Here is a 23706-nt window from a genome sequence, read left to right on the forward strand (position 1 = left end):
AGTGACTGAAGCAAGGTGACTCATGCAGACTATCCTGGGCTCTGTCCCCATGCCCCAGTATTCAGCCTGGAAGCCAAAATAGCAATTCTGTTGAACAGAGTTCAGCAGGGACTGAGTGGAAAAGAGGGTGCCCAGAATAAGAGGGCATGGCTCAAGAGCCTTCATGATGAAGGAGAGGACCCTCATCCTCAAAGAGGTTCTGTTGCTTGTTGGGATGGAGCCTGCCATTAAAGGAAAGCCCTGTAATTAGAAATTCTACTTCGAAATGGGACCAGCAGCTGGAGCAGCTGTAGACTCTGCACTGCATTCCTGGATCCTAAAGAGGGGGATGCTGGAGCCAGGGTACCCACCTGACAGTAAGTGGGTGACTCTGCAGGTGACTGTACTGAGGGTGTGGTCATCACCTTCCCGTTTGCAGGGTCCAGGAATTGGTGCATATACAGCCGATTCCCTCTTCACTGGCTCCGCATTTTCAACCCCACCCTCTTGGTCCCTTCCTTCTTTCTCTCTGTTTCTTTCTTTTTTAATATTTATTTTTATTTCATTTGCATTGGTGTTTTGCTTGGATGTATGTCTCGATGAGGATATCAGATCCCCTGGAACTGGAGTTACAGAGGTGAACTGTCATGTGGATGCTGGGAGTTGAAGCTGGGTCCTTTGGAAGAGCAGTCAGTGCTCTTAACCACTGCACCATCTCTCTAGCCCCCCTCCTTCTTTCTTTCTGATCTCAATATCCCTTCATCCTGCCCCCCATTGCCAAACTTCTTTCTGAGTACTCAACTCAGGCCCTTACACATGCTAGCCAAGTGTGCTATAGACATGAGCCATCATCCTTAGGCCTCAGTACCAAACATCCTTAAGATGTCTACTCTAGCCAAGAGTGGTGATGCACGCCTATACTCCCAGCATGTGATAGGCAGTCAGGAGGGTCTCAATCCAAGGCTCCCTAGTGCAAACTCCACGTCAAAAGACAACAGCACAAAAGCTCTCTTTGCACTCTTTTGCACGGCACAACCTGTTTACTTTCACTTTTATCTGGCCACCAAAGGAGAGACTGGGTCGGGGACAAGACAGATACAGGGGCCCCGTCAGTGGCTGGGTTTTCCCCAGGATCGCTGTCTCAACAGACACATCCACTCCCTGGCTTATAGCTAGGCTAATTTAATTTTCAGCTCAGAGGCCGCCCCCCATTTGGTGGTAATCTCAGATAGTTAATGAGCTAGAAGGAGAGCCAGCCTATGGGACGGCGTCTCACTCCTCGCCTCAGTGGCTTAGCAGGGCTGATTTATTAGCCGTTTGTTCCTGGTGTGAGTGGGCCCGGGCAGTCTGGCACAGCTTCCTGATTCTCCACTCTTCTAAAGACCAACCGAGCTCTGGCTTCTGGCCTTAGCTTCTGGGCCTCTCTTCCTCTCACAGCCGGGGTGGAGTAGAAGGGAGGAGGAGAACCCTGGACATAGAGAGCCTCGTACTGGCTCTTCTGCCCAGCCAGCCCGCAGTGCCTGTGAAACTCCTCCAGCTCTTTATTTGAGAAGAATCTGTCTCTCCAAGCCAAGCCAGCATTGAGCAATTCTGGCCTGAAATTCTGTCTCAACATTTGGGCAAGTGTTTGTCTTCTGTAGGACGATGACACACTTGAGAAAAGGGGAAAAGCCTGCACTGTGGAGCGGGAACTCGGGAACTGAGGCCGGCAAAGCTGCGGGCTTTTAGCTTTGTGACTGCTGGCTGTAGGGAAGGCCATTCAGCTTCCACTTCTTATATTAATCTGTCTTTCTTATGCACATGTACACACAGTCACACTCCGCCTAATGGTGTTCTGAGCGATGGCTCGTTATGCCATCTCCTCCTTTGTGTCAATATCTGAGCACACTTAATACCCGGATGGTTCAGCCCAGGACCTGCTGAGGTCACATGGGACTCCTGTCACATATACAGCCTGTGAATAACCAACCCCTGCTGTGTGCACATACCATCTCAAATATGTCCTCTCATGGACATGCATGTGTAATTCCATTTATATATGTATAAATGTATATGCATGCTCTTTGTTTCATCATCACATGCGGTCCTTACAACATTAATTTTAAATCAAGACTTTTCAGGTTTGATTGGCAGGTGGGGAGGACAGAGATCTTTAGAAAGGAGGTTGGCGATAATGGATGGGTCAGAGGATGCTGGTGATGATATTTGTACATTTTGATCTCATAGGTTGACTCCACTGCTCACTCACTATCTTAGATTACCAGCACGTGGGGTGTGGCACTTCTTAGAGCCATTGCCTTGGGGTGGAGATGACCCTAGAAACTCAGCATTCTAGAGCCTGAGTTTTGCTCCTTCGTTTGCCCGGTATTGGATTTGGGGACCAGGAGCCTGCCCTCCCTGAGCTGCACTGTCCCCTGGGGTCCATCCTTTGCTCACCCCGTCTGCAGGGCTCCATGGTAACGTGGCTGAGGTAGGGTAAGCCTGCTTCTTCCTCACCAGAAGCATACTGCTGTGTTTCTGTAGGGGGGACTTCGAGCATCACACTGGGCAGTGTCTTTGAGATTTGACCAAACGGTGCAGACCTTATCCTTTCAAAGCTTAGTAAAATGCAGTGCCCCCAGCCTCACACAGAACACCTTAGAATGAGCTGAGCCTGTGGGCTTCAGTGCGATGGGATCCGAACACTCGGACAAATGCGTCCATGTCCACTCTGGCCTGTTAGCACCTTGAGCAGGCGATGGGCCAGCGGCCAACTAGTACGCTGACATCGGGAGCTCTTATCCTGTGTCTATGTACCCCTAAAACTGAGGAGCAACTTCCCTTTATTTGCTGCAAAGAGGTCCTCTGCTTTCTCAGACTCTGTGACTCCCAAAGGCTGAGGAACTCTGGCCCAAGGCATGGAATTCAGTCACTGTCATTGGTTTCTTTTTGTCTCCTGCCCCATCCTCCCTACCCTCTTTTTGTCCAGCAAAAGTCTTGCTTTGTAGCATGGCTCAGGATTTTCTCGATCCAGAAATCCCCCTGCCTTCAGGTTCCAGGCTTATTCCTCCATGGCTGGCTGCATATCCTCTTCACCTGCTGTAATATTTAATAACCTCATTTCTGTTCTTCACAGACAGGAGCTCTGGTGGCTATGCCTTCCCCTTTATGACAGCCGGAGTCCTCAAACCATGAGAAAAACCAGATCTTTCCTTCCTCTTTTTTTTTTTCTTTTGCAGGGGGAGGAGGTGAGTTTTGAGACAGAGTTTCTCTGTACAACAGTCCTAGCTGTCCTGGAACTCTCTCTGTAATCCAGGCTGGCCTCGAACTCATGGAGATCCACCTGCCTCTTCCTCCCGAGTGCTGGGATTAAAGGCTAAAGGCCTGTGCCACCGCGGCCCACCTTCTTTCTTAACCTGTTCTTAAAGCAGCAGTGAAGGCAGGACTAACCCACAGCCTTGTGGAGATAGGGTCACTGGAGCAGGGCCTCTTCACACAGTGCTTGGTCGCGGCTGTCTGTCACTTGGGCATTTTGACACCTCAGGATGACAAGTTAACTCTGTGCATTCAGCAAACCCAGGGGAGCTTTCCGTTTGATTTGTTTCCCAAACGTGCTAATGGGGCTGAGGAAAGCCGGGCTCTGATCCCTCCTTTAGGTGCTGTTTACTTATGGGCTTAGTGTGTGTTCTCAGCCCAGGGACCGAGAGTGGATTCCCAGGGGAGAGCCTGGCGACACTTAGAAGTTTGATCTGGCTTTGTCAGAGCCCAGAGAACCTGGAGGCTCAGTGGCGCCTCTCTGAGGGAGGCAATCCCTGACTCACGCCGGACACCCCCACCTCCAATATGCCCAAATGGCTTTGCTGCAGCTTGATAGCCTAGAATCGGGTACGGCATTGGTCTGCTGTCCATTGCTGTCTGTGTTCACTCTTGGGCCAAGAGCCCGAATCTTCTCAGCCGATGTTCTTTCCCGAATGACTCCATCCTCAAAACTTCTGGGGAAGAGACCCTGCTCCTTCTCAGGTGGATAAATTCAGAGCACACAGGTGCCATACCCTCTGACAGTTTCCTTAAGACCTTCCGCCTAGCTCTTCTGGGGGCAGCTTTCGCTCTTTCAAAGTTGTTTTTGAATGAGTTGACCCATTGCCAGCACAGCACCCCCCAGCCCCGCTCCAGCACATGCCTTTGGGCTCACGCCATTTCATTTCTTTTAATATACTTTCTTGGGAAGGTCCATAAGGGGTTTGGTGTGTGTGTGTGTGTGTGTGTGTGTGTGTGTGTGTGTGTGTGTGTGTAAAGCAAAGCATATAGAATATGACACTAGAAGATGTCCAGTAGTGATGAAAAGAGGAATCAGGAACTGGCCGCATTTGGTGCCTCTGCAGCGACTACGGCTTTTTAGGCTTCGGGAGAAGGCAAGCTGCAGCCATGCAAGTGCAGAGTCTTGCTGTGTAGCACAGCTCTGGATTTTCTCCAACTCAAAATCCTCCTGCCTCAGGTTCTACGGACAGGCCACCATGCCTGGCTACATGCCCTTCTTGCTTGCTGTAATATTTAATGACCCACATTCTTCACAGACGTGAGCTCTGGTGGCTTTGAGTTCCCCTCTATGATGGACGCCTGGCTGGGCAAAAGAAAAGATGACTGTTCTGGTACTGAGACTGGAGGCTGGCCGCTGGCATACACACAGCTAAACCTTAAAAGTTCATCCAGCTTATTTTGTTACAGGATAAGGAAAGGAAGAGAAAGATGATAGAAGAGGAGAGGAAGGGAGGAGAGGGAAGAAGTAAGGGCCATGGCTCATGTTCCAAGACAGACAGACCAAGACCACATGAAGGGTTTTATCTCACTCACTGTTAGTGAAGGAAACAGGCGAATCTTACCACTTTACGGGAAAAGTTAAAGGATTTGTAAGTTTCCTTGCAGTAAAGGAATATTGACATAAATTTATGAATGGACAATGAACTTTGTCACAGAGAGGTGGGAAGGAAGATCCATGGAGCATGGGCCCGAGGCTTAATCTGCATCTCCATGTTCAAGACTTCCACCCCGCTAGGAATTCCCAAGTCACCAAAGCTGGAATCTTAACAACGCACAACTTTTGAGTGGAGACATCTCTTAATGTTTTCTTATTATTCCTTTAAATTCCTTAAAATTTCTTTCTGTTCTTCTGTATTTATATATTTATTTTATACTAGTCTTTGGCAGACCCATGATACTGATAACCCCTACCTCCACCCCTAAGATGTCATTTCATACTACTTGTCTCCTGCATCGTGTGACTTCTCATTGGCTCTGAGGCCAAAGGCAGATTCTACCTGCCGCTTGTTTGTTTGTTTGTTTACTCTTCGTTCCTCTAACAGTCATTCATTCTTGTCAGTGTGCGGGCAAGACACACAGCCCGGCCTTGGGACTCCCCGAGGACAGTCACAGCAGATGGGCAAAACCCACGGCGGGGCTTGTGTGCTCGTTAGGGGGGGTAGCAGCTACTGAAGGGACCAATGGCTACATACAGATCATTAGGTTGTTTCTGGAGGTGGAAGGTCTCAGGGGAACAAGGAACATCATTATGCCTTGAAGAAACAGCTCTGAGCTGGTCTGAATGGTTGGGGAGGGAACTGCTACAGAGCTAGCTCTCTCAAAGTCTTGTAGTACTTCTTACTTGGAGAAAGGCCATGTGGCCAGAGAGCATTTGATAATCATGCTTAAAACACAAGGGAAGGCTTAGAAGGTTTTGAGATTTGTCTTTTAAAAAGACATCTGCAGAAACAGCAAGTAGAAGTGATGGGCAGGGTGGGAGAGGGGAACCTCAGCTTCCTTCTCAGCATCGACGGGGAGGAAGCAAGAGACAGTTCCTTCTCTGAACCTGGTGCCATAGTGTTCACAGGTAATCTCAGCACCTGGAAGGCTGAGGCAGGAGGATCATGGGTTCTGGATCAGTGCGGGCCGCAAAACAAGTTCCCATTATTGACAGAGACAGGAGGATATGCGGGAAGAAAGAAAGGAAAAGAGAGGTAGAAGAAGTTCCTTTCTTGAGTCAAAAATGAGTTCCCATGGCCTGACAGTAGAAATTCAGGGTGCCTCAAATGGCATGTTCCACCAGCAACATGGTGACATATGCTTTTATCGTCACAGAACACTGTCGTGAATCAGTGCATTTCCGGATACACTCCTGGGGACATCAGCACAGCAGGCAGGGGTAGGAGGATTCAGCTATAGGTCTGAGATGCTATCTGATGACATTCTTATGTTGGGGGTTGTTGGCATGTGGTGGCGTGCTAAGTTAATGCATTCTAGAGGTCTTATCTTATAATCAAAAGAATAGCAGTTTAAATGTAGAAGTGAGTGATAATTGGCTACTGAGAATAAAGATAGCCCAAGATTATTTAGGCTTTTAATCTGCAACATTTCAACTTCTTCTAGTCACAAAATTCAAACCAGTCAGTCTTCAGTCTCCGACATAAGTGTGGCATTTTCCAGGAATGTAGTTTCACCCTCGTGGGTTCTTCTCCCCATCTTGAGCCATATGGGCTTGATTCATTGGGAGGCCACATAAGCACTATTTGTGGGGAGGTTTCCTGCTTATAAAACAGCCCTCCCAGAAGGTGCCTCACTAACTCATCCTCCGTGGAGGTCCTGCTGTTTAAATGACAGTCTGTTATCCTCTTGCTACTGTCCCAGTCTTGATCATCTTAGCCTGCCATCGCCTGACGGATGCCTGGGCGTGCAAACCGATGTTGAGAACAACCTGAACAGAGCGGGGCATCCCTACAGCCATCTTCTTTGCTGTCACTAACTACAGCCTTTTATGAGTTTGAACCAGAGGGCATAGCTTATTACTGGCCAACACTTGCTGGCTGTTTGCTCCTGCCTCTCAAGTAGCATAGATTCTCTGATCTCAGAGCACACTTCCTCTTTGCTCTTGATTGACATTCAAGCCCAGGACCTTCTTAATGTTGATGGCCTCTTAATGTAATTGTGTCACTTAATGTAATGGGAGTGGTGATACATAAATGTGTCATCTTTGAGAGTTGGAGGCTGAGGCCCCATGATAATTTATCCTTCCAGGTTGCCCCCAATTCTCTTCACATGTCTGCCCCATGACCTTCCATTCTGAGCTGTAAGCATAGCTCACTGCTTCCTTTTGGATTCCTTGACAGCTTGCAAGCGCTCACTGGTATTTTGCTATCTTATTTTGAAGATAGATATCTTTAAAATTCACAGTCTAGGGGCTGGAGAGATGGCTCAGCGGTTAAGATCACCGAGTGTTCTCCTAGAGGACAGGGTTCAATTTCCAACACCCACATGGCAGCTCAAAACAGTCTGTAACTCTAGTTCCTGGGATCTCAACACCCATGGCAAAACACCAATGTGCACAAAATATAAATAAGTAACTAAAAAACAAAACAATTCATAGTTGAATAAGTATAAAGCAAAATATGGGAGGCAATCAGATGATGAGATGTTGTAAAATATTTTGCTTTCGGATATATAGGCTTAGGACTCGGAGATTCGGAGCATTGCTTGTTCTTCCAGAGGACTGAGTCCAATTCTCAGCACCGACACAATGGCTCATGTCTGTAACTCCAGTTGCAGGAGAATCTCCAGGAGCACCAGACAGGAAAGCAGTGCACAGGCATCTATGCAGGCAGAACACCCAGATTAATAAAATAAGACAGGTATTACAAACCAGATACATGGTCTTTTAAAAATAAGTAACCAGGCTAGTTTTTCAGTGAGCGTTGTGCAAGGCAAAGAGCTTGTCATCCTTAGCTCCCTCAGTAACTCTGTGGTCATACTGGATTTCCTTGTTGTGGCTACTTTTGTTCTCTTGGAGTGGGTGTGGGGGCAGGGTGAGGATGCTCGCTTTTGAACGCTGAGGAGATGCTGGAGATTTTATCTCAGGACTCACCAGTTAGGCAACACCACCTTCTAAAGAGTTTCCATAGGATACAATCAGTGATGACGGGACATAGTCAGATCCTGTACAATATTTTAGCAATCACTTCAGCCGGCAACAAGCTCTCCCTTTCTTCTGTCTTCCAGTGTGAAATATACCAAGCAAATTGGAGTCTGTAGTGGTCTGTTGAAAATCCACTGGGCTTCTAGACATCATGGTTGACTGCGGCAATGGGAAAGTGAGCCCGGATGGGGTGGGGAGTCTTTTTCTCCAGCTGAAGGCCGACGCTAGGGAGCTTCCAATCATAGTAAGCTGAAAGTGGTCTCTCACCTAGGTGGAGCCTGGCTGGGGCTTCCAGTGGCTGTTAACCTAAGAGCTCCTTGGAAAGCTTCAAGCGCACAGACAAACCAACCAGGATGTAAACCAGAGAGAAGTTGTGCAAGATGGGAGACCCAGCTGGTCCTTGGTTCTCAGTCAGCAGTGTTTCCAGGTTTCACACCTCCTGGGTTGCTGTGTTGGAAAGTGCTTCTCTTGCTTTCTAGGATGTTCCTGGGTCCTTTAAAGTCATTGGTAAGAGGACTGGACACTTCCCTGAACCTGCCTTCCTTGTAGACTTTTGGTTGGTAAACAGAAAGAGGTGGGTGGGAGGCTTGCTTGGTGAACAGAAGGGGTGGGGGGAGGATTAGTCATTATCTCCCACTTAACTTCCCAGGAGGGAGAAGGGAGCTCACTGGTGGCTTGGATTATGACTTTTCACCAGCCTCTCATGGACCTCTGTCGCCACATTCCTATCGGCTGTATTAAAAGCTGTTCCTCCTCATGTCCTGCCTCCGTTATCTTTATGGCTGTCATCCTTCCTGGGACTGAGAAAGGGAGGACATGGAGTGGAAGGGGCTCCAGGAAATCAGGACTCTTCCAAATGTTTGTTTTTAAATCAGTCTTTGAACTGAAGTACTGAACCCGTGCAGTGTCTATGTCTCCAGCTGTCCATCCCCCCCCCCCCCCCCCCAGAGCTAGGAGCCATCAGAGGGAATGAGAGTAGCCTACCCCCACCCACCTGGAGAGAATTCTGTTGCTGTTAGAGCTCATCCACCTACAAACTATGTTGGATAGGAGGAGAAGGAAGAAGGAGGGAGGGAGGGAGGGAGGGAGGGAGGGAGGGAGGGAGGGAGGGAGGGAGGGAGGAAGAGAGGGCAGGCAGGCAAGCAAATGGAGGGACAGATGTTTCTATTTCGCAAACCTGGACCACAACCTCTTTTCTTGCTACTACAACAAGACAGCTTACAAGTGGGTGCCTAGGTCTGAGGTTATCTGACACTGACCTTCTCCAGTCACATCTCCTGCCACCTCTCTGATTCTTCTCCCACCCCGAGAGCATCATCATCAGCCATCGAATGTTGATGGTGTCTGCTTATAATCTACTAACTTATGCCAACCCAGTGCTGGCAGTAGGGGAAGACAGATGGGAAGGCCATTGTCAGGGTTACTTACACAACTTGTAAGCTGATCCCCGAATTAAAGAACAAGTTCTTGTACTATGATTATTGCTATTGTCTGCGTGTAGGTGTCTGCGTGTTCCTGCTTGTACGTGTGGATGCGGAAGGACAACCTTTGGGAGTTGGTTCTCTCCTTCTGCGTTCAGTTCCAAGAGCTGAACTTAGGTCATGGAGCTGGGGGCAGTCACCTCCTGAGCCATCTCACTGGCCCAGATCCATTCATGTGTCTACACTGGGAAAGGTCCCAGCCTGGTGCACAGGCAGGCCAGGAACAGAAGTTCAGGGTTTCTTAGGCTAGTGGGCCACTGTGTAGAGAAGCTGGCTCTTTGTTACGCCCTGTGTATGTGGGGTCAGGTGGGGTGGGACCTTGCTCAGCAATTTCCATTGGCTCTTTGTTGACCAGGGATGCCCTACGGGTCTGCAAACACACACGCACACACACACACATGCACGCACGCGCACACACACACCACAGAAAACTGCCTAAGCTTGGCTCCTAGTAGGAAGGTGAAGTCACAGGACTAGGTCTGCACCCACCCTGGGTATTTATGATCCTAGGGACCAATCACTGTGTGGTGAAATTCTGCACATAGGATCTTCTCTCTTCTGGGTCTCTCTCTCTCTCTTTTTTCTTTTGCTTTCTGTAGTCTGGTGTCCAGAAGAATCTTCTGTCTTTTTTCCTAATGATTTTAAGGTCCCCCCCACCCCGGGAAACAGGACACAGATCCCTCAGCTTTTGCAAGATTTGCCCCTCTTCAGGCCTCAGTGAGACCCAGTAAACAGAAACAGAAGCCTGGGGATCTGGAACACAAAAGCCCATTAGCTTTTCACTCCCCTTCCAAGGCCCAGCCCCTTCCCGGAACAGGAACCACCCCCTTTGTGAGCTGGGCCTAAGACCCAGGCAAAGGCCTCAAGGAAAGGGGGCTCCAGCTGCCTGGCAGTGAGATGCTCATTCGCACCCCCACCCCCCACCCTCAGCATTGAGAAGCTTTTCTTTCTGAGCAGCATTGAAACTCCAGGACAATGGAGGCCAAATCCTTGGGCAAGGGTTGGGGCCCGGGGCTGGGGAGCTATCCTTTGTTATTTCCTTTCTTTCCAATCCATTACCTTAAAAAAAAAAAAAAAAAAAAAAAACGAAAGCGCGAAAGGACCCGTGAACTTTTAAAGAATCATGACATCACTTCCGCAAGACCTGAAATCTAGACTATTTACAGTTTCATTTGAAATTATTTTAAACTCTCCCAAAGGAGTGCTTTGATATGCAAACATCTCCCCCAATGGGAGACAGTTACTTATGGAGATGTGGCCCTTTGAAGGGGCTCAGCTGTGGTGGGCTGCAGACCTCTGCGGAAGTGAGAGGGCCCAGATGAAGGTCCCCTCTGACAACTGATAGCCTGGTCCTCCTCCACCAAATGGAGCCCCCTGGGAAGAAAGAGGAGTGTGCCATAAAGAAAGGATCCCCCTTCAGCTTCTACTTCTCATTGGCTGTCTGTCCGGGCACTGCCAGACTCACTTTGCTAGAAGAGTTCCTTCTCCAGCCCTGACTGGGACTGTCTTCCTGTAGAACAAGGGAGGGAGACAAGGGAGGAAGGACAGACTTCTCCTGAGTGTGACTTCTCACACCACCAGGTCCAAACACAGCAGAGAATCTGGGGCAGCCTTCTTCAGGTGGGGGACAGGCGTTCAGAGAGGAGTGTTTTCTCACAGGCCTGCCACTGCGGCTGATCTTGTGATGGTGTGTTCTGCCTGCCTTAGAATTTCTTTTGGAAAGCGCTGGAGTGTGCCTGCCTGGAGCAGCCGTTGCCCTCTGTGCAAACCCTTCTGTTCCGCTGGGAGTTGCTGGAGCTCTTAGGGGGTTACCCTTGTAGACAGCAGTTGAGTTACAGGGGGTGTGCCCCTCAGCAGGATATTGGCCTTCCCCTACCCTCTCCTCACTCTGAACCTGGGGTGCAATCCTCCACAGCCCTGAAGTTCTGCCTTGCTATAGGCCTAAAGGCAACAGGGCCCATGAGATGAAATCTCTGAAACAATGAACCAATCCTTTCTCCCTGTTAATAGTTGCTCTCTGGTAATTCATTGCAGCTATGGAAAGCTGGCTAAGACTTTAGTGTCCTAGCAGGTTTTCCTGCCCTGAAACACCTCCCACCTAGTCAGCCCTCCATCCCTAGACCCCTAGAACTGCTAAACCAGTGTTCACGATTTGCCAAATACTCAAAAAAAAAAGGACTCTTGGTTTCCTTACCCACATTTAAAGGCAGCTTCCTCATTGCTGGGATCTCCCGGGGAACTGGTTTTTTTTCTTTGGAAAGGGGTGTGGGACACAGTCTTCCTAGAAATGTTGGTTCTTCTGTTCCGCGTCTATGAACTGTCACAGGCCTAGACATGGTCTTCTTAGAAATGCTAAACAGGCGGGTCATCGGTTTCCTGGCATGGGCCTTGAGTGTTTGGTCAGAACTGTGGAACTGAATGGGCAGAGCCCATTGGCATCTTCTGCTGGCTGATTGACAAGTGCAGAGCCCAAGGCCTGTGGATTTGGGGATATAGCACCAAGAGGCCGTACCGAGGAGAGGCAGAGAGCCCCACAGAATAACCTTACTTCAATGCTTCAGAAACTATACCTACTTTATGAAAATCTGCATGTGTTTAGTGACCATTTTCTCATTTCACTTGTATTTTACCGGTATCAGGGACTTGGTAGTCTTTGGTCCTGTATTGGGGGACATGCCAAGCCATGGTGGGTAAGTGCTATCAACACAGGCTCCAGGATGGTGGGTCTGTCAACATTCTTAGTACTGGACATGAATGGAATTTTTTTTCTATAATTTTAAAAAGTAAAACTTGTAAAAGAAGAAGAAAGTCTTCATGGGCATTCATAAAACATGGAGTAAGGATGTGATTGCATAGCCCCTGCCGGCTCAGCTCTCCTCAGTTGACTGAAGACCAGACCTGACCCACACCAGCGTCGTCTCTGAAGGCCATTAACTCACATCAACTGTTTTGTGTGACTGTCCAGCATCTGTCAGGCTACAGCCAAGGCGTTACGCCCATTTTAATAATCTTCCTTTTTGCGGTGTCATTTCCCCATTCAAGCAGGAAATTCCACTGCTGGATGGTCAGACCGGGGTGGGGGGTATTGCTAGAGGAAAGAAAAAAAAAGGACAAAGGAAGAAAATTGGGGCAGCGTTTGAAGCTCGGAAACATCAAAATCGGTGCTTTGTAGAACTTCTCTGATCCATTCTCATTGCTTACTCCCTTGGGCTTTGTTTTTAACAACTTGCTTCCAGCCAGTCCTACTAGAGCCTAGGCTGGTGCTCATGTACCCTGAATCTCTTCTGGGGAAACCAACCAGCATTCACGGATTCCTCTTCTGCGCCGAGTTCTCCAGTCTGCAGATAATAGCATGATGCAGTTGATACCTCACCCTAGACTGGGACTCTAGTTGTTCACTTTATCCTCCCTGTGTGAATATTAGAATGGATGACCAAGCCCGTCCATACAGGCCTGCCTGTAGGTCCAGTGGCTTCAGAAGCTGAGGCAGGAGGATCACAAGTTCAAGACCAGTCCAGGCACCTTAATGACACCCTGCATCAAAATAAAGAGGGTATAGATTACAGTTCAGTGATGGAGAATTTTCTTAGCACAGGCCTGACCCTGGGTTCGATGTCTAGCATCGCCAACAAAAGGTGAAGACGGCTCAATAGCCTTTTCTTCCTTCCTTCCCACTCTTTCCTTTTTTGCTCGGCAGCTATAACTGGCCTCTCGCTGGAAGCAGTCCTGCCTCATCGTCCCAAACTCAGAAATTCCAGGCATGCGCTACCATGCCCATGCCCAGCTCTAGTGGCCAATGTTTACATTCATTTGAATTCTATGGGACTTGAAGAAATAGGAGTTTGCACTACCGTGCTTTGAGAAAAAGCACGAACTGGGTAAGGGAGAGTTGATTCTTTCTTCGGTTTGTCACCGTGTGCTCTGACTTTTGGCAAGGAAAAGAGATGTCCCTCTTGGATTTTCTGTGTCCCGTGAGTAAGGGTGCTGCTTCCCTGGCTGCAGTTTCGGTGTGCCCCACTGTGGATTTTTGCTCATGATCAGATCTGTGTGTGGAGAGAGAAAGCAATCCACGACAGGAAATACCCTTTGCTTCCGTTTGCAGGAAGCCTGCCCACATTTGTATGTTCTTGTCTGCAATTTGGAGCCCAGCAGGACGCACAGCCTTACTCCTATAAAGTATAATGACAGCTGAGAGAATGGGACCCTCTTCCCACCTGACCTCTGGGACTTGGACCCAAATAGCTGAGAGAATGGGACCCTCTTCCCACCTGACCTCTGGGACTTGGACCCAAATAGTCTTAGATTTACCAAACAACTTGTATTTCTGCTCACAGTATTGTACCTGATGCACGATTTTAAAAAGATTCATTTCACTTTGTGTATGTGTGCATAAATATGCATGCGTATGTGTGTGCATGCTCTGTGTGTGTATGTGTGTGTAAACTAGTGTCCTCAGGGACCAGAAGAATGAATTGGAATTGGATCCCCTAGAGCTGGAGTTACAGGCAGTTGTGGGCTGTCTCCTGATGTGGGTGCTGGGACTCGAACTCAGACCCTTCCCAAGGCATCACACACTCTTGACTACAGAGCTATCTCTCCAGCCCCCTCTTCCCACTTTTTTGTTTGTTGAGACAGATTCAGATGACACAAACCCAGACTGGCCTGGGATTCACTATGTAGCCAAAGCTGCCAGCTGTCAGTTCAGAGTACCGGGATTTTCAGTGTGTACCACTGTCTTTTCTTGACAGTAGCCAATGGTGCGGGGGTGGGGGGACCAAAGTGCACGAAAGTCCAAGGTCACAGATGCTGCATCCTGTCTGCACAGACGAATCGCTGGAGAGAGTCTTTTGCTGGAGCGCTGCCCAGCCAGGGCCTGGTTCATGCAGTCTGTGTGGGTGGAGCACAGGCATTTAGTCTTGTTAAACCACCCTCCGGGGTTCTGATGTGCACCTAGAGGAGAACCTGGCCAGCAATGAGACACACATGACTTCCTTGTAAATATTCCCACACGGTGTCAGCCCACACCCCTCTAAGCCCGCCTAGCCTGCAGTGTACGGCTCTCAGATCCAGCTCTTTAAGGCTCTGGGTTTCCCCAGGAGTTCCTGAGCATCTATCTCTAGGCTTTAAGATAGGGTGACAAGCTTGCCTCGCTCTGCAGGTTTCACTGGAGGAGTGGATCCTTTCTGCTCTGTCACTATGTTTTCGTGTTAGGCACACAAGCCAAGGCAGTGTCTCCCAGGCCATCCTAAGGGGCTTTTGTACATAATCGCAATGGGTAGTGTCTCTCTCTTAGCCTTGGGCTGAGAGATCTGCACTCTCAGCTTCACCAGCGTGGATTCCTGACGTGGACCAGGTTTTTGTGCTTTCAGAAAGGTGTATTTTCCCACCCAGGTGGCAAAGAGGAGAGGAGGGGCTGAGCCAGGGGTACTGGAGGGCAGGGGCTGTTTGGAACCATGGGTGATTTTCCAGGCACCACAAAATGCAGGTAACAATGGGGATATGTGAGCCAAAGAGGCTTATTGTTTCGAAATCTAACTCCTATTTGGACAATTATGATCAGCAGTGGGTCTGATTGGGACTTAAGTATCTGCCATTAAGATTCTAATCTGTGAACCAGAGGTATTGAGTCTGTGAACACAGAGGTATCTAAAGAGAGACGTGCCCAGCTCCGTACACTCTTAGTCTTGTTCAGACACAAGGACTTCTGAAAGGGAGACGTGGGGATGGGTGGGATGGGGTGCACCAGCAGTCCCGGTTCTGTGACCCACACATCACCTCCCCCTGCTTTAGACTCAGCTTCTTCATAAGTAAATTGGGGATTACAATACCTACCTCAAAGGCCTGTGGTGAGGGATTAAATCAGATAATGCCTGTGAAAGTTCCTTTGTGAGCCTCCAAAGCACGGCATAATCATCAGCTGGGACTCTCCATTTGAGAAACTGGCTTTCGTAATGAGCTGCTCAATTACCCCATGGGATGCGCTTCTGTGGGGGCCAGCCTGGGGCTGCAGTGACCTCTGGGATGCCTGGGGTGGGCAGGCAGCCCACTTGAGAGGGCAAGTCTTGCCTTTGGCTGCCAGTTTATCCTTTCCCCTCTGACTCACTGTTGAGCTCAGGAAAGTTGTGGAAGGTGTGTGCGTGCGTGTGTGCGTGTGTGTGTGCGTGTGTGTGTGTGAGCGCTCGCGTTCATGTGCATGTGTGTAGTGCATGGGCACAACCTGGCTGCAGAACCTGCTGGTGGAGTTGGGGTGTAGGGAAAAGGACAGATCCAAGTAGAAGGAAAGGGCTTCCCTGTAAGCATCTGGAAAGTTCCATGGAAGGGGTTCTTTGTATTCTTGGGTGGTGCTCTGTTCCCTGCCTAGTGTAACAAGGGTTCAGTGCTTGACTGAATTTGAGTCAGGCCTCTGAGTCTTCCCTTAGGCCTACCTGTAGCTGTGTGTGTAGGAGATCGATGCCGGGTCTGTCAGAACCCCAGAGTTTGATCTAAATGGGCCTGAAGTCTGCAAAGGGGGCCTTGGGAGCATTCGGTGGAGCAGAACCCTGACACACACACACACACACACACACACACACACACACACACACACACTTCTGACTACCTGCTGTCTGCTTCAAACTCACTGGGGAGGGCAGCCTCAGATTCCACCACACCAGGGACTGAGTGTCACAATCACAGAAGTAGGTGCCCTGGCTTCATTGTTTTAACAACTCTCAAGTCCTGTAGCTTGAGGAGTGTCCTATGGGGCATGCCTGGAGGCGGGGGTTTCCCTAGTCAACGTCCCCAACTCAGTCTAGCAGGCGTTCAGGCACTGCGAGTGTCCATAACTCAGGGACCTTGTCACGTAGCCACCGTTCCCTTCTACTGCTCCTACTGTATGGCTTCCTACTTGCAAATGGCGATTGGAACGTTACCACCAGGCCCTCCTTAAGGGTGCTGTGGGACCAGGCAGACTGAGAGCAGGTCCTTGTATCCATTGCTGTCTGTAGGCAGAGCTGGCTGAGTGACCAGTGCTCTGTGTGCAGATATTCTGCTCCAGCTTGCCAAGCCCCTGGCAGAAGATGATGGGTAGCATTTTCCTAGTGCCAATGAGCTCCTATCAGTCTGGGTACCAAGGTCAGCTTCCCAGTTCGTTTTCTAAACACCTGTAAGAGCAGGACACCCATCCTGGCTGTCAGCGTTCCTCTGAGGAAGATGTCACATGGACGGGCAGGTCACCCATCCAGACGACACTCTTTAATATATTGTGGTCTTGAGAGCTACACCAGGCAGCCAGACTTCAAAGTCTATGTCAGGTCAAACTGACTCTCTGAAGGCAGGCAGACGTCACCCTGAGATGGGACAGGGGCTGGGGGCCGGGGACAACGATGACGGTACCCGATTTCCTCTCAACATGACCATCTTGCTTTTATTTTGAGTCTGGATTTCTTATAAGCCACCCAGTCACTGACAGCTCAGCACAGAGAAGAAACCTGGCCCCTGTCTGAGCTGACCTGCTTTTTAGAGACTTGCTAAGTAAGTTGAGAGCTGGGACTCTTTAATCCTTGATTACCTTAGCCTGACTGCACCGCTACCCTACAGTAAGTGGGCAAAGTGGGTTAATCTGGCTTTAGCACCCAGCGGGGCTGTGCGGAGCTTCCTCTGGGCTGGGCAAAGTGTGCTGGTGTGGCATTCCCAGTGGGCTTGTCCTGGAAGGAGCCGTGCTCTCCGGCAAACCAAACTTTCTGTCTTATGTAATAAAGTTTATGCTGTCATTTCTAAAAATGCACTGGGATTACTGCCGTGGGCAGTATGCTGCCCTGAAATTAGACATTTAGAATGTTCTGTCTGGTGAGAAGGGCGTACTTATCCCCCCCGCCCCCCCCCCCCCCGCGCCAAAGATGAGAAAATTGTCTTTTGTTCCTCCCATTTGTGCCCAGGTGAAAATCAGTTAGGATCTCTACCCCACAGCTAATAGGTGGCTTAGATCTGTGACCAAATCTAGTACCTGGTTCTTTCCTGTACCTCCTTTGATCCAGCTACACTGGCAGGACTCGTGTGCACAGAAATATAAATGGTGGAGCTACCAGTGGTATTATCAGGCACGCACCAGACATGGTGAGCATGTCATGTATGCTCTAAGCATATTGATTAGTGACTATTTTTATCTTTATTGAACCCCCAGAAAGTAGCTACTGCTATTTCCATTTTTACAGATGAAGAGCTCCCCCCATAAGACAAACACACAGCCAAGCCAGGAGCTGAAACCTAGACCTGACCTCCAGACTCACAGCCTTCAAGCCTTAAGCTAAACCCTCGTGGCTCTGAACCCCTCCTTTAATTCTCTCAGACAACTCAGCAGGTAGATGGACTTACTCCTGTTTTGTACATTAGGGTACTGAGGCTCAGAGACAATGTTAAATAACTCATCTTCTGGCCACAGAACTGTGAAGCAGTAGAGAGGGGGTTCCAAGTCCAGCTCATTCACACGGGGAAACAAAGCTCCGACGTTTGCCTTTGATATTTCCAGTTGGGCCTTACCCTGTCAGCGAGAACACTTACCCGTCACTGTTTATGTTTGTTTAGCGGATACCTGCTGTGATTCTGTGCACCATGTTAAGTGTTAAAAATCGAACAGTGTGTGTGTGTGTGCGTGTGCGTGTGTGTGTGTGTGTAGCCTTTTTAGAATTGCCCCTACGTAGATCTGGACATCTCATCATAGGAGGATGTATCTATCACTCAGCTCCCGTCTCTCTGCCCTTCAGTTTGCCACCGCAGAGATAGGCGTGCCTGTATGCCATAGTCTCGTTCTCCTCTGCCCCCCTCCCTACCCAGAGTTTCCTGAGTCTTTTTCTCCCATGTTTCCCTTTGCTTGTCTTAGATGGGTGCTGTTTTATTCCCTGAGAATGTCCTCAAGTAGACAGGATCCAGACTCCTCAGTCCTAGGTTCAGGGCTTGGCCCCGACCCACCCGGCTTCATAACAGTCTCTGCAGGGTCACATAATAATCTTTGGAGCAACCCAAACTCCTCCAAATGGCTGCTAGTTCACCTGCCTTCTGTTTCACGTCTTGTATCCAAGGTGCCACAACACTAATTTATGTAGTTAAAATGATAATCATTTACTGATTGCAAAAACCCAACCCAGATACCATAACCGATGTTGACTGTGCCAACAGTGTTATCTAGTTCTTTCAGTGAAATTGATCTTCTGGTAGATATCTTGTAATTATTTGCCCTAATGGAATCTAAGATTTTTTTTGGAAGCTTCTCGAATTGTGTCTTAAGATTTTCACGTGGTACGTTTCTGTCCATTTGTATTGACTTCATTGAGTTTTTGGATAACGCCTGTGTGGTTGCTTTTTGATCGTTTTGTCAAGTCGCATTTCTGGTGCCCAAGACCATCTGGGCTTAGTGAGCATGCCAAGGACTAATGGACAGGGCCACTTCCGAGGGAAGATCTACCAGGTGTGGGAGGAGGCGGGGTATTGTGAAAACCTGATACTTTGTGTTAACTTAAGAAGAGGCAACACCCACACCAGCACATCAGAGAACTTGACCTTGTCTAGATAAAAATCTTTCAGCTTCAACTGGGAGCTATCTGGCCTCCAATGCGACCCTACCTCTAAAATCCTGTTTCATTTTTGTTTTGAAAAACAGCTTCAATATAAGAGGGAGCCAGGGTTAGGTGTGATATTGAGCCGGGAGACTGAGCAAGCTCCATTTTTGACCCCAGATTGTTTCTTTGCCTCCCGCAGGGACCTGATGCCCAGAACCCTGGAGGGACAGATCACCATGGAGAAGACGCCCAGCTACTTCGTGACCCGGGAGGCACCAGCGCGCATCTCGGCCATGTCCAAGGACACCAAACTCATCGTGGTGGTGCGCGACCCCGTGACCAGGGCCATCTCGGACTACACGCAGACGCTGTCCAAGCGGCCGGACATCCCCAGCTTCGAGAGCCTGACGTTCCGCAACCGCAGCGCGGGCCTCATCGACACGTCCTGGAGCGCCATCCAGATCGGCCTGTATGCCAAGCACCTGGAGCCCTGGCTGCGCCACTTCCCGCTGGGCCAGATGCTCTTCGTGAGCGGGGAGCGGCTGGTCAGCGACCCGGCTGGGGAGCTGCGCCGCGTGCAGGATTTCCTGGGCCTCAAGCGCATCATCACCGACAAGCACTTCTACTTCAACCAGACGAAGGGCTTCCCGTGCCTCAAGAAGGCGGAGGGCAGCGGCAAGCCGCACTGCCTGGGCAAGACTAAGGGTCGCGCGCACCCCGCCATTGCGCGCGAGGTGCTGCGGCAGCTGCGTGACTTTTACAGGCCCTTCAACCGCAAGTTCTACCAGATGACCGGCCGCGACTTTGGCTGGGACTAAGTCTCCCCTCGGGGCTTATCTATTGAGAGAGATTATATGTATGTAAAATGTACAGAAATCTATTTTATAATAATTTATTTTTAATTCACAAGCAATTAATTCACTAAGCTGCCTAGCCACACTCTGCAGAGTTCGAGTCACGGTCTGTTAAACATTCCAAAGTGTTTATCTCCGACGTTTTGTTCTGTCCCTCACAATCGATGGTGCTTCCTCCCCTCCCCATTGTATTTAAGAAGAAGAAAAGCACAACTTGAGATTTTTTCGATACGGGTATTCAGCCTTTAATCACCTTGGGTCCTCCACAGGCTCTCTCCCTGGGTCTTGGCTGCTTCAGCTGGTTGTAATGTTTTCTTACCTGAGTACCTCCTGGAAGTACCGAGCTGTCTCGGCGTGCTGTAGTCTGAAGGTGGGACTCACACAAGCGGTTCATCACCCTCGCTGATAAGAGCACCAACGTGAGTTTCCTTCACCTCCCTTACAGGGGCCCAAGTCCTTATGCACCCCCCCCCCCCAGTCCCCTTCTGCACTATCCCTCTGTCCCTTTTAGCCAGCTGGAAGTGTATGCAAACAATTGACCCCTTTCCCAGATCCCAGGAGTGAGACACTCAGAGCGCTGCTCTCCATAAGAGATGACATCTCATTTGCAGAAGCATGCATGCATCCCACCGTGATGCTTTCCTCAATCGTGCAGCTCTGCCGTGACACCAAAGAGTCCCCCAGGCTTCCGTACAGAGCCATTGGCACAAACCCAGGCTGCTGGATGCCGAGACCCACAGGGCTCAGATGTATCCTTTGCCGTCAGCGTTTAGAGAGGTTTTGCTACATGTAGGCCCAGCTGGCTCTGGATAGTAGGCTCATAGCCTCAGCAGAGAGAAAAAGACAAAACCCTCAGGTATGATAAGCAGCCTGGCAGAAGAGGGAGACACACAGCCAAGTGCGTAGGCCATCCTAGAGGCGCTCTGTCGGCAATGACCACAGCAGGCTTTGAAGGCTGTCCCAGAGGGCCCGGGCTGGGAAAGCCGGCTTCAGGTTGCTTGTAGGCACTCTAGTCTGACATTTATACAGCCTCCTCTGAAGCAGTGGGGTCTTAGCAGAACTGTTGCCAGCTCTGTTACTAATATGCAGATGACTCTCCCTGTACCTGTGTTAGGAGGACACTTGGGGAGGTCCTCTGGCTAGTTAGTGGCATTTGTATAACTGTGTGGTGACATTACATCATGATATACTTAACTTCCTAAACCAGAATGCTTCTACCCCCAAAGGATTGTTATCTGAGTTAGACTTCCATCGAAAATGCATGGGTGTTTGGAATGCCTGCACCGTGGTATTTACAAAGGATTATTTTGGATATTTTATGGGCTAACTTGACTGGATGAGCAAAGTTAACGTGGACAGAGAAGACATCCTGTCTTTAGACACTAGTGAGAGGTGTCCATGGTCTATAGGGATATTTTGGTAACCAAATTTGTGATTTTTCTGTAAATTATAGCCCAGCTTGAATTAGCTTATTCTGAGCAACAGAATGGTCCCTGGGCAAGCTCAGAGTGGGAAGAAGGCGGTTATTGGCTGTGTTTGTTCCTTAGATGTTACATCCATTTCTTTCCTCTTTTCTGCAGAGCTGAGGGTAGAATCCTGGGCCTATGCACACTGGGCAAATACTGAGCCACATCTCCAGCCCATTTCATGGTCATTTGTTCAATTTCTTCAGTCTATGCATAGTGGCGTTTTGCCTGCATTGAGGCTGACACCACAACCTTAGCATCTCCTGGCAGGCTGCTGGTGTGTGGAAACACCTGTGTGGAAAAAAGTGCTTGCCACGCTTTTCTGTGAGAAAGGCTGATTGAAATCAGAAAGAGAACACCTTCCCTCACACACAGCAGAATCTTGTTCACAGGCAGAGGCCTTGTCAGAGGCCTTCACCAAGGTTTTCTGGCTGCTTGCAGAGTCTGTTGTAAATCATGAAGTAGAAGTACAGAGAGTTTGGAGAACGGTCCCCAGCCAAGTGGGAAGAAAGCAAGTGAGCTTTCCTGACCTCTTTCCAAGCTGAACACTTTTTTGTTGTTGTTGTTGAAGGTGTTTACGCCTTGCTTTAGATTATAACAAAAACAAGCCGTGTTGAGCTAGAAGGAGGTTATTTAGTCATGAACACTGAAATGAGTCGAGATTCTGTTCCCGGTCGAAGTCCTTGAATCTAAGCAGATGTCAATAATTAGCACTGAGGGAGTAGGGTGAGGTTTTCAGTGTTAGTCAGATAAATCAAACAGCATGTGTGCCTCTTCATCAGGCCCCGATTGCTTACAGTTCCTGACTGATCCGGATGCTGCCTCTGCCCAGGAGGCTGCTCCATCCTGTGATGGTGATTACTGACCCACATGGCCTCTTCTCGGAGGAGTTAGGCAACTTGGAGCGTTAAGCCTTAGGTCTCTTCCTGTTCTGGCCATTGGCAGAGCTGCTGGATTTTGCTTCTGAGCTGCTAGGAGGCAGGCACCAGCCCACGGCTTGGCAGTTTGTCCCGCCACGTGTTCGAGGTTTCTTCCAGTTTATAGGAAAGCTCTGACACATTTTTTTGGTGTACTTTCTTTTTCAAAAGTTTCATTTCTTTCCTTGTTTAAAAATGAACAAACAAAAAGTCCACAAAAACTTGGAGATTTTTTAAAAAATTTTTTTAAAAAAATTATTATTATTCCTTTCCATGGAAAGCCTTTTTTGGGGATGTTTGCATACAGGTGAGTTCATTTACTCTGTAGTACCTACCATGGTATTTCAGGCAGAATGACTAGGGAATAAACTCTATTGGATGGTAGAGAAAAGATGTTGAGGGGGGCATGGGACTCTTGGGGAGTCATTTTGAGTGACAGATGCACTTCAGCTCTTGGGGGAAAACCCAGTTTTAGGTCCTGCCTGGCTGTTTTCCTAAGGAAGGGGAATGAAAGGCTCCCTCTTAGGTCACGTGAGTGAGTATCGAGGGTGTTCATACAGATGTCAGTGTCATTTCTTCAGTTTTCCAGAAAGAATGGTTAATGAATTTTGAAGGTGTGGTTAGTTTTTTTTTTATTTTTATAACATTAATTTATGACTGAGTTTCATTCAGCCCAGTAATCAAAAGTGCGGTGCAACTTCTAGCAGTCTGTCTCCTATAGCGTGGGTGGTAGAGTAGCCAATATGTACAAAAAAAAATTAAACCAAGTATTTTGTCCTATGTATAACACAAATTAATTTTACACAGAGAAAAATGTTTCTAGGCAAATGAAATTCTGGTAATTCATACCTTTTCTTTGTATGAACAAATAAAATATATTTTACCAACATGTGGGTTTGTTCCTGTTTTGCTGAGTGTGGCAGTTGGGAGGAGAGAGTGATATTTCTCTCTCTGTTTCTCTTCGGGTTTTTTTTTTATTTTTTATTTTTAATTAATTTATTTATTAAGGATTTCTGCCTCCTCCCCGCAACCGCCTCCCATTTCCCCCCCCTCCCCCATCAAGTCACCCTCCCTCATCTGCTCGAAGAGCAATCAGGGTTCCCTGACTTGTGGGAAGCCCAAGGACCACCCACCTCTATCCAGGTCTCCTAAGGTGAGCATCCAAACTGCCTAGGCTCCCCCAAAGCCAGTACGTGTTTTGAGACAGGATTTTTCTGTGTAGCTCTAGCTGTCCTGGAACTTGCCTTGTAGACCAGACCAGCTTCAAACTCACAGAGATCCGCCTGCTTTTACCTCCTGAGTGCTGGGATTAAAGGCGTGCGCCACCAGTGCCCAGCGTCATATTTTTAATAACTTCTTACGTGTAGACAGGCATGTTTGCACACTCCCAAAGTCATCCTGAGACAGGCAGATAGATTTTTCCCAGGCACCTTTGTTGTTTATGTTTCTGAGATATTCTCACACTGTAGCCTCAGCAGCCTTCAAATGCATAGCAATCCTGCCTCAGCCTCCTGATTGTTGGAATTACAGGTTCTAC

The 23706-nt window shown here is 48.8% G+C and overlaps 1 protein-coding gene across 1 annotated transcript in view; it reads left to right on the top strand.

Annotated features, from left to right (window-relative positions):
- The window catches only part of LOC142860651 (heparan sulfate glucosamine 3-O-sulfotransferase 3B1), a 37529-nt gene extending 14481 nt beyond the window's left edge, over positions 1-23048 (top strand). Inside the window, exon 2 of the mRNA XM_075992163.1 lies at positions 19132-23048. Coding sequence (XP_075848278.1) covers positions 19132-19750 — 619 coding nt within the window. The 3' untranslated portion in view covers positions 19751-23048. The remainder of the gene's footprint in view (positions 1-19131) is intronic.
- Positions 23049-23706: the final 658 nt, after the last annotated feature.

This window comes from Microtus pennsylvanicus, chromosome 11 (assembly GCF_037038515.1).
Source record: "Microtus pennsylvanicus isolate mMicPen1 chromosome 11, mMicPen1.hap1, whole genome shotgun sequence".
NCBI lineage: Eukaryota > Metazoa > Chordata > Mammalia > Rodentia > Cricetidae > Microtus > Microtus pennsylvanicus.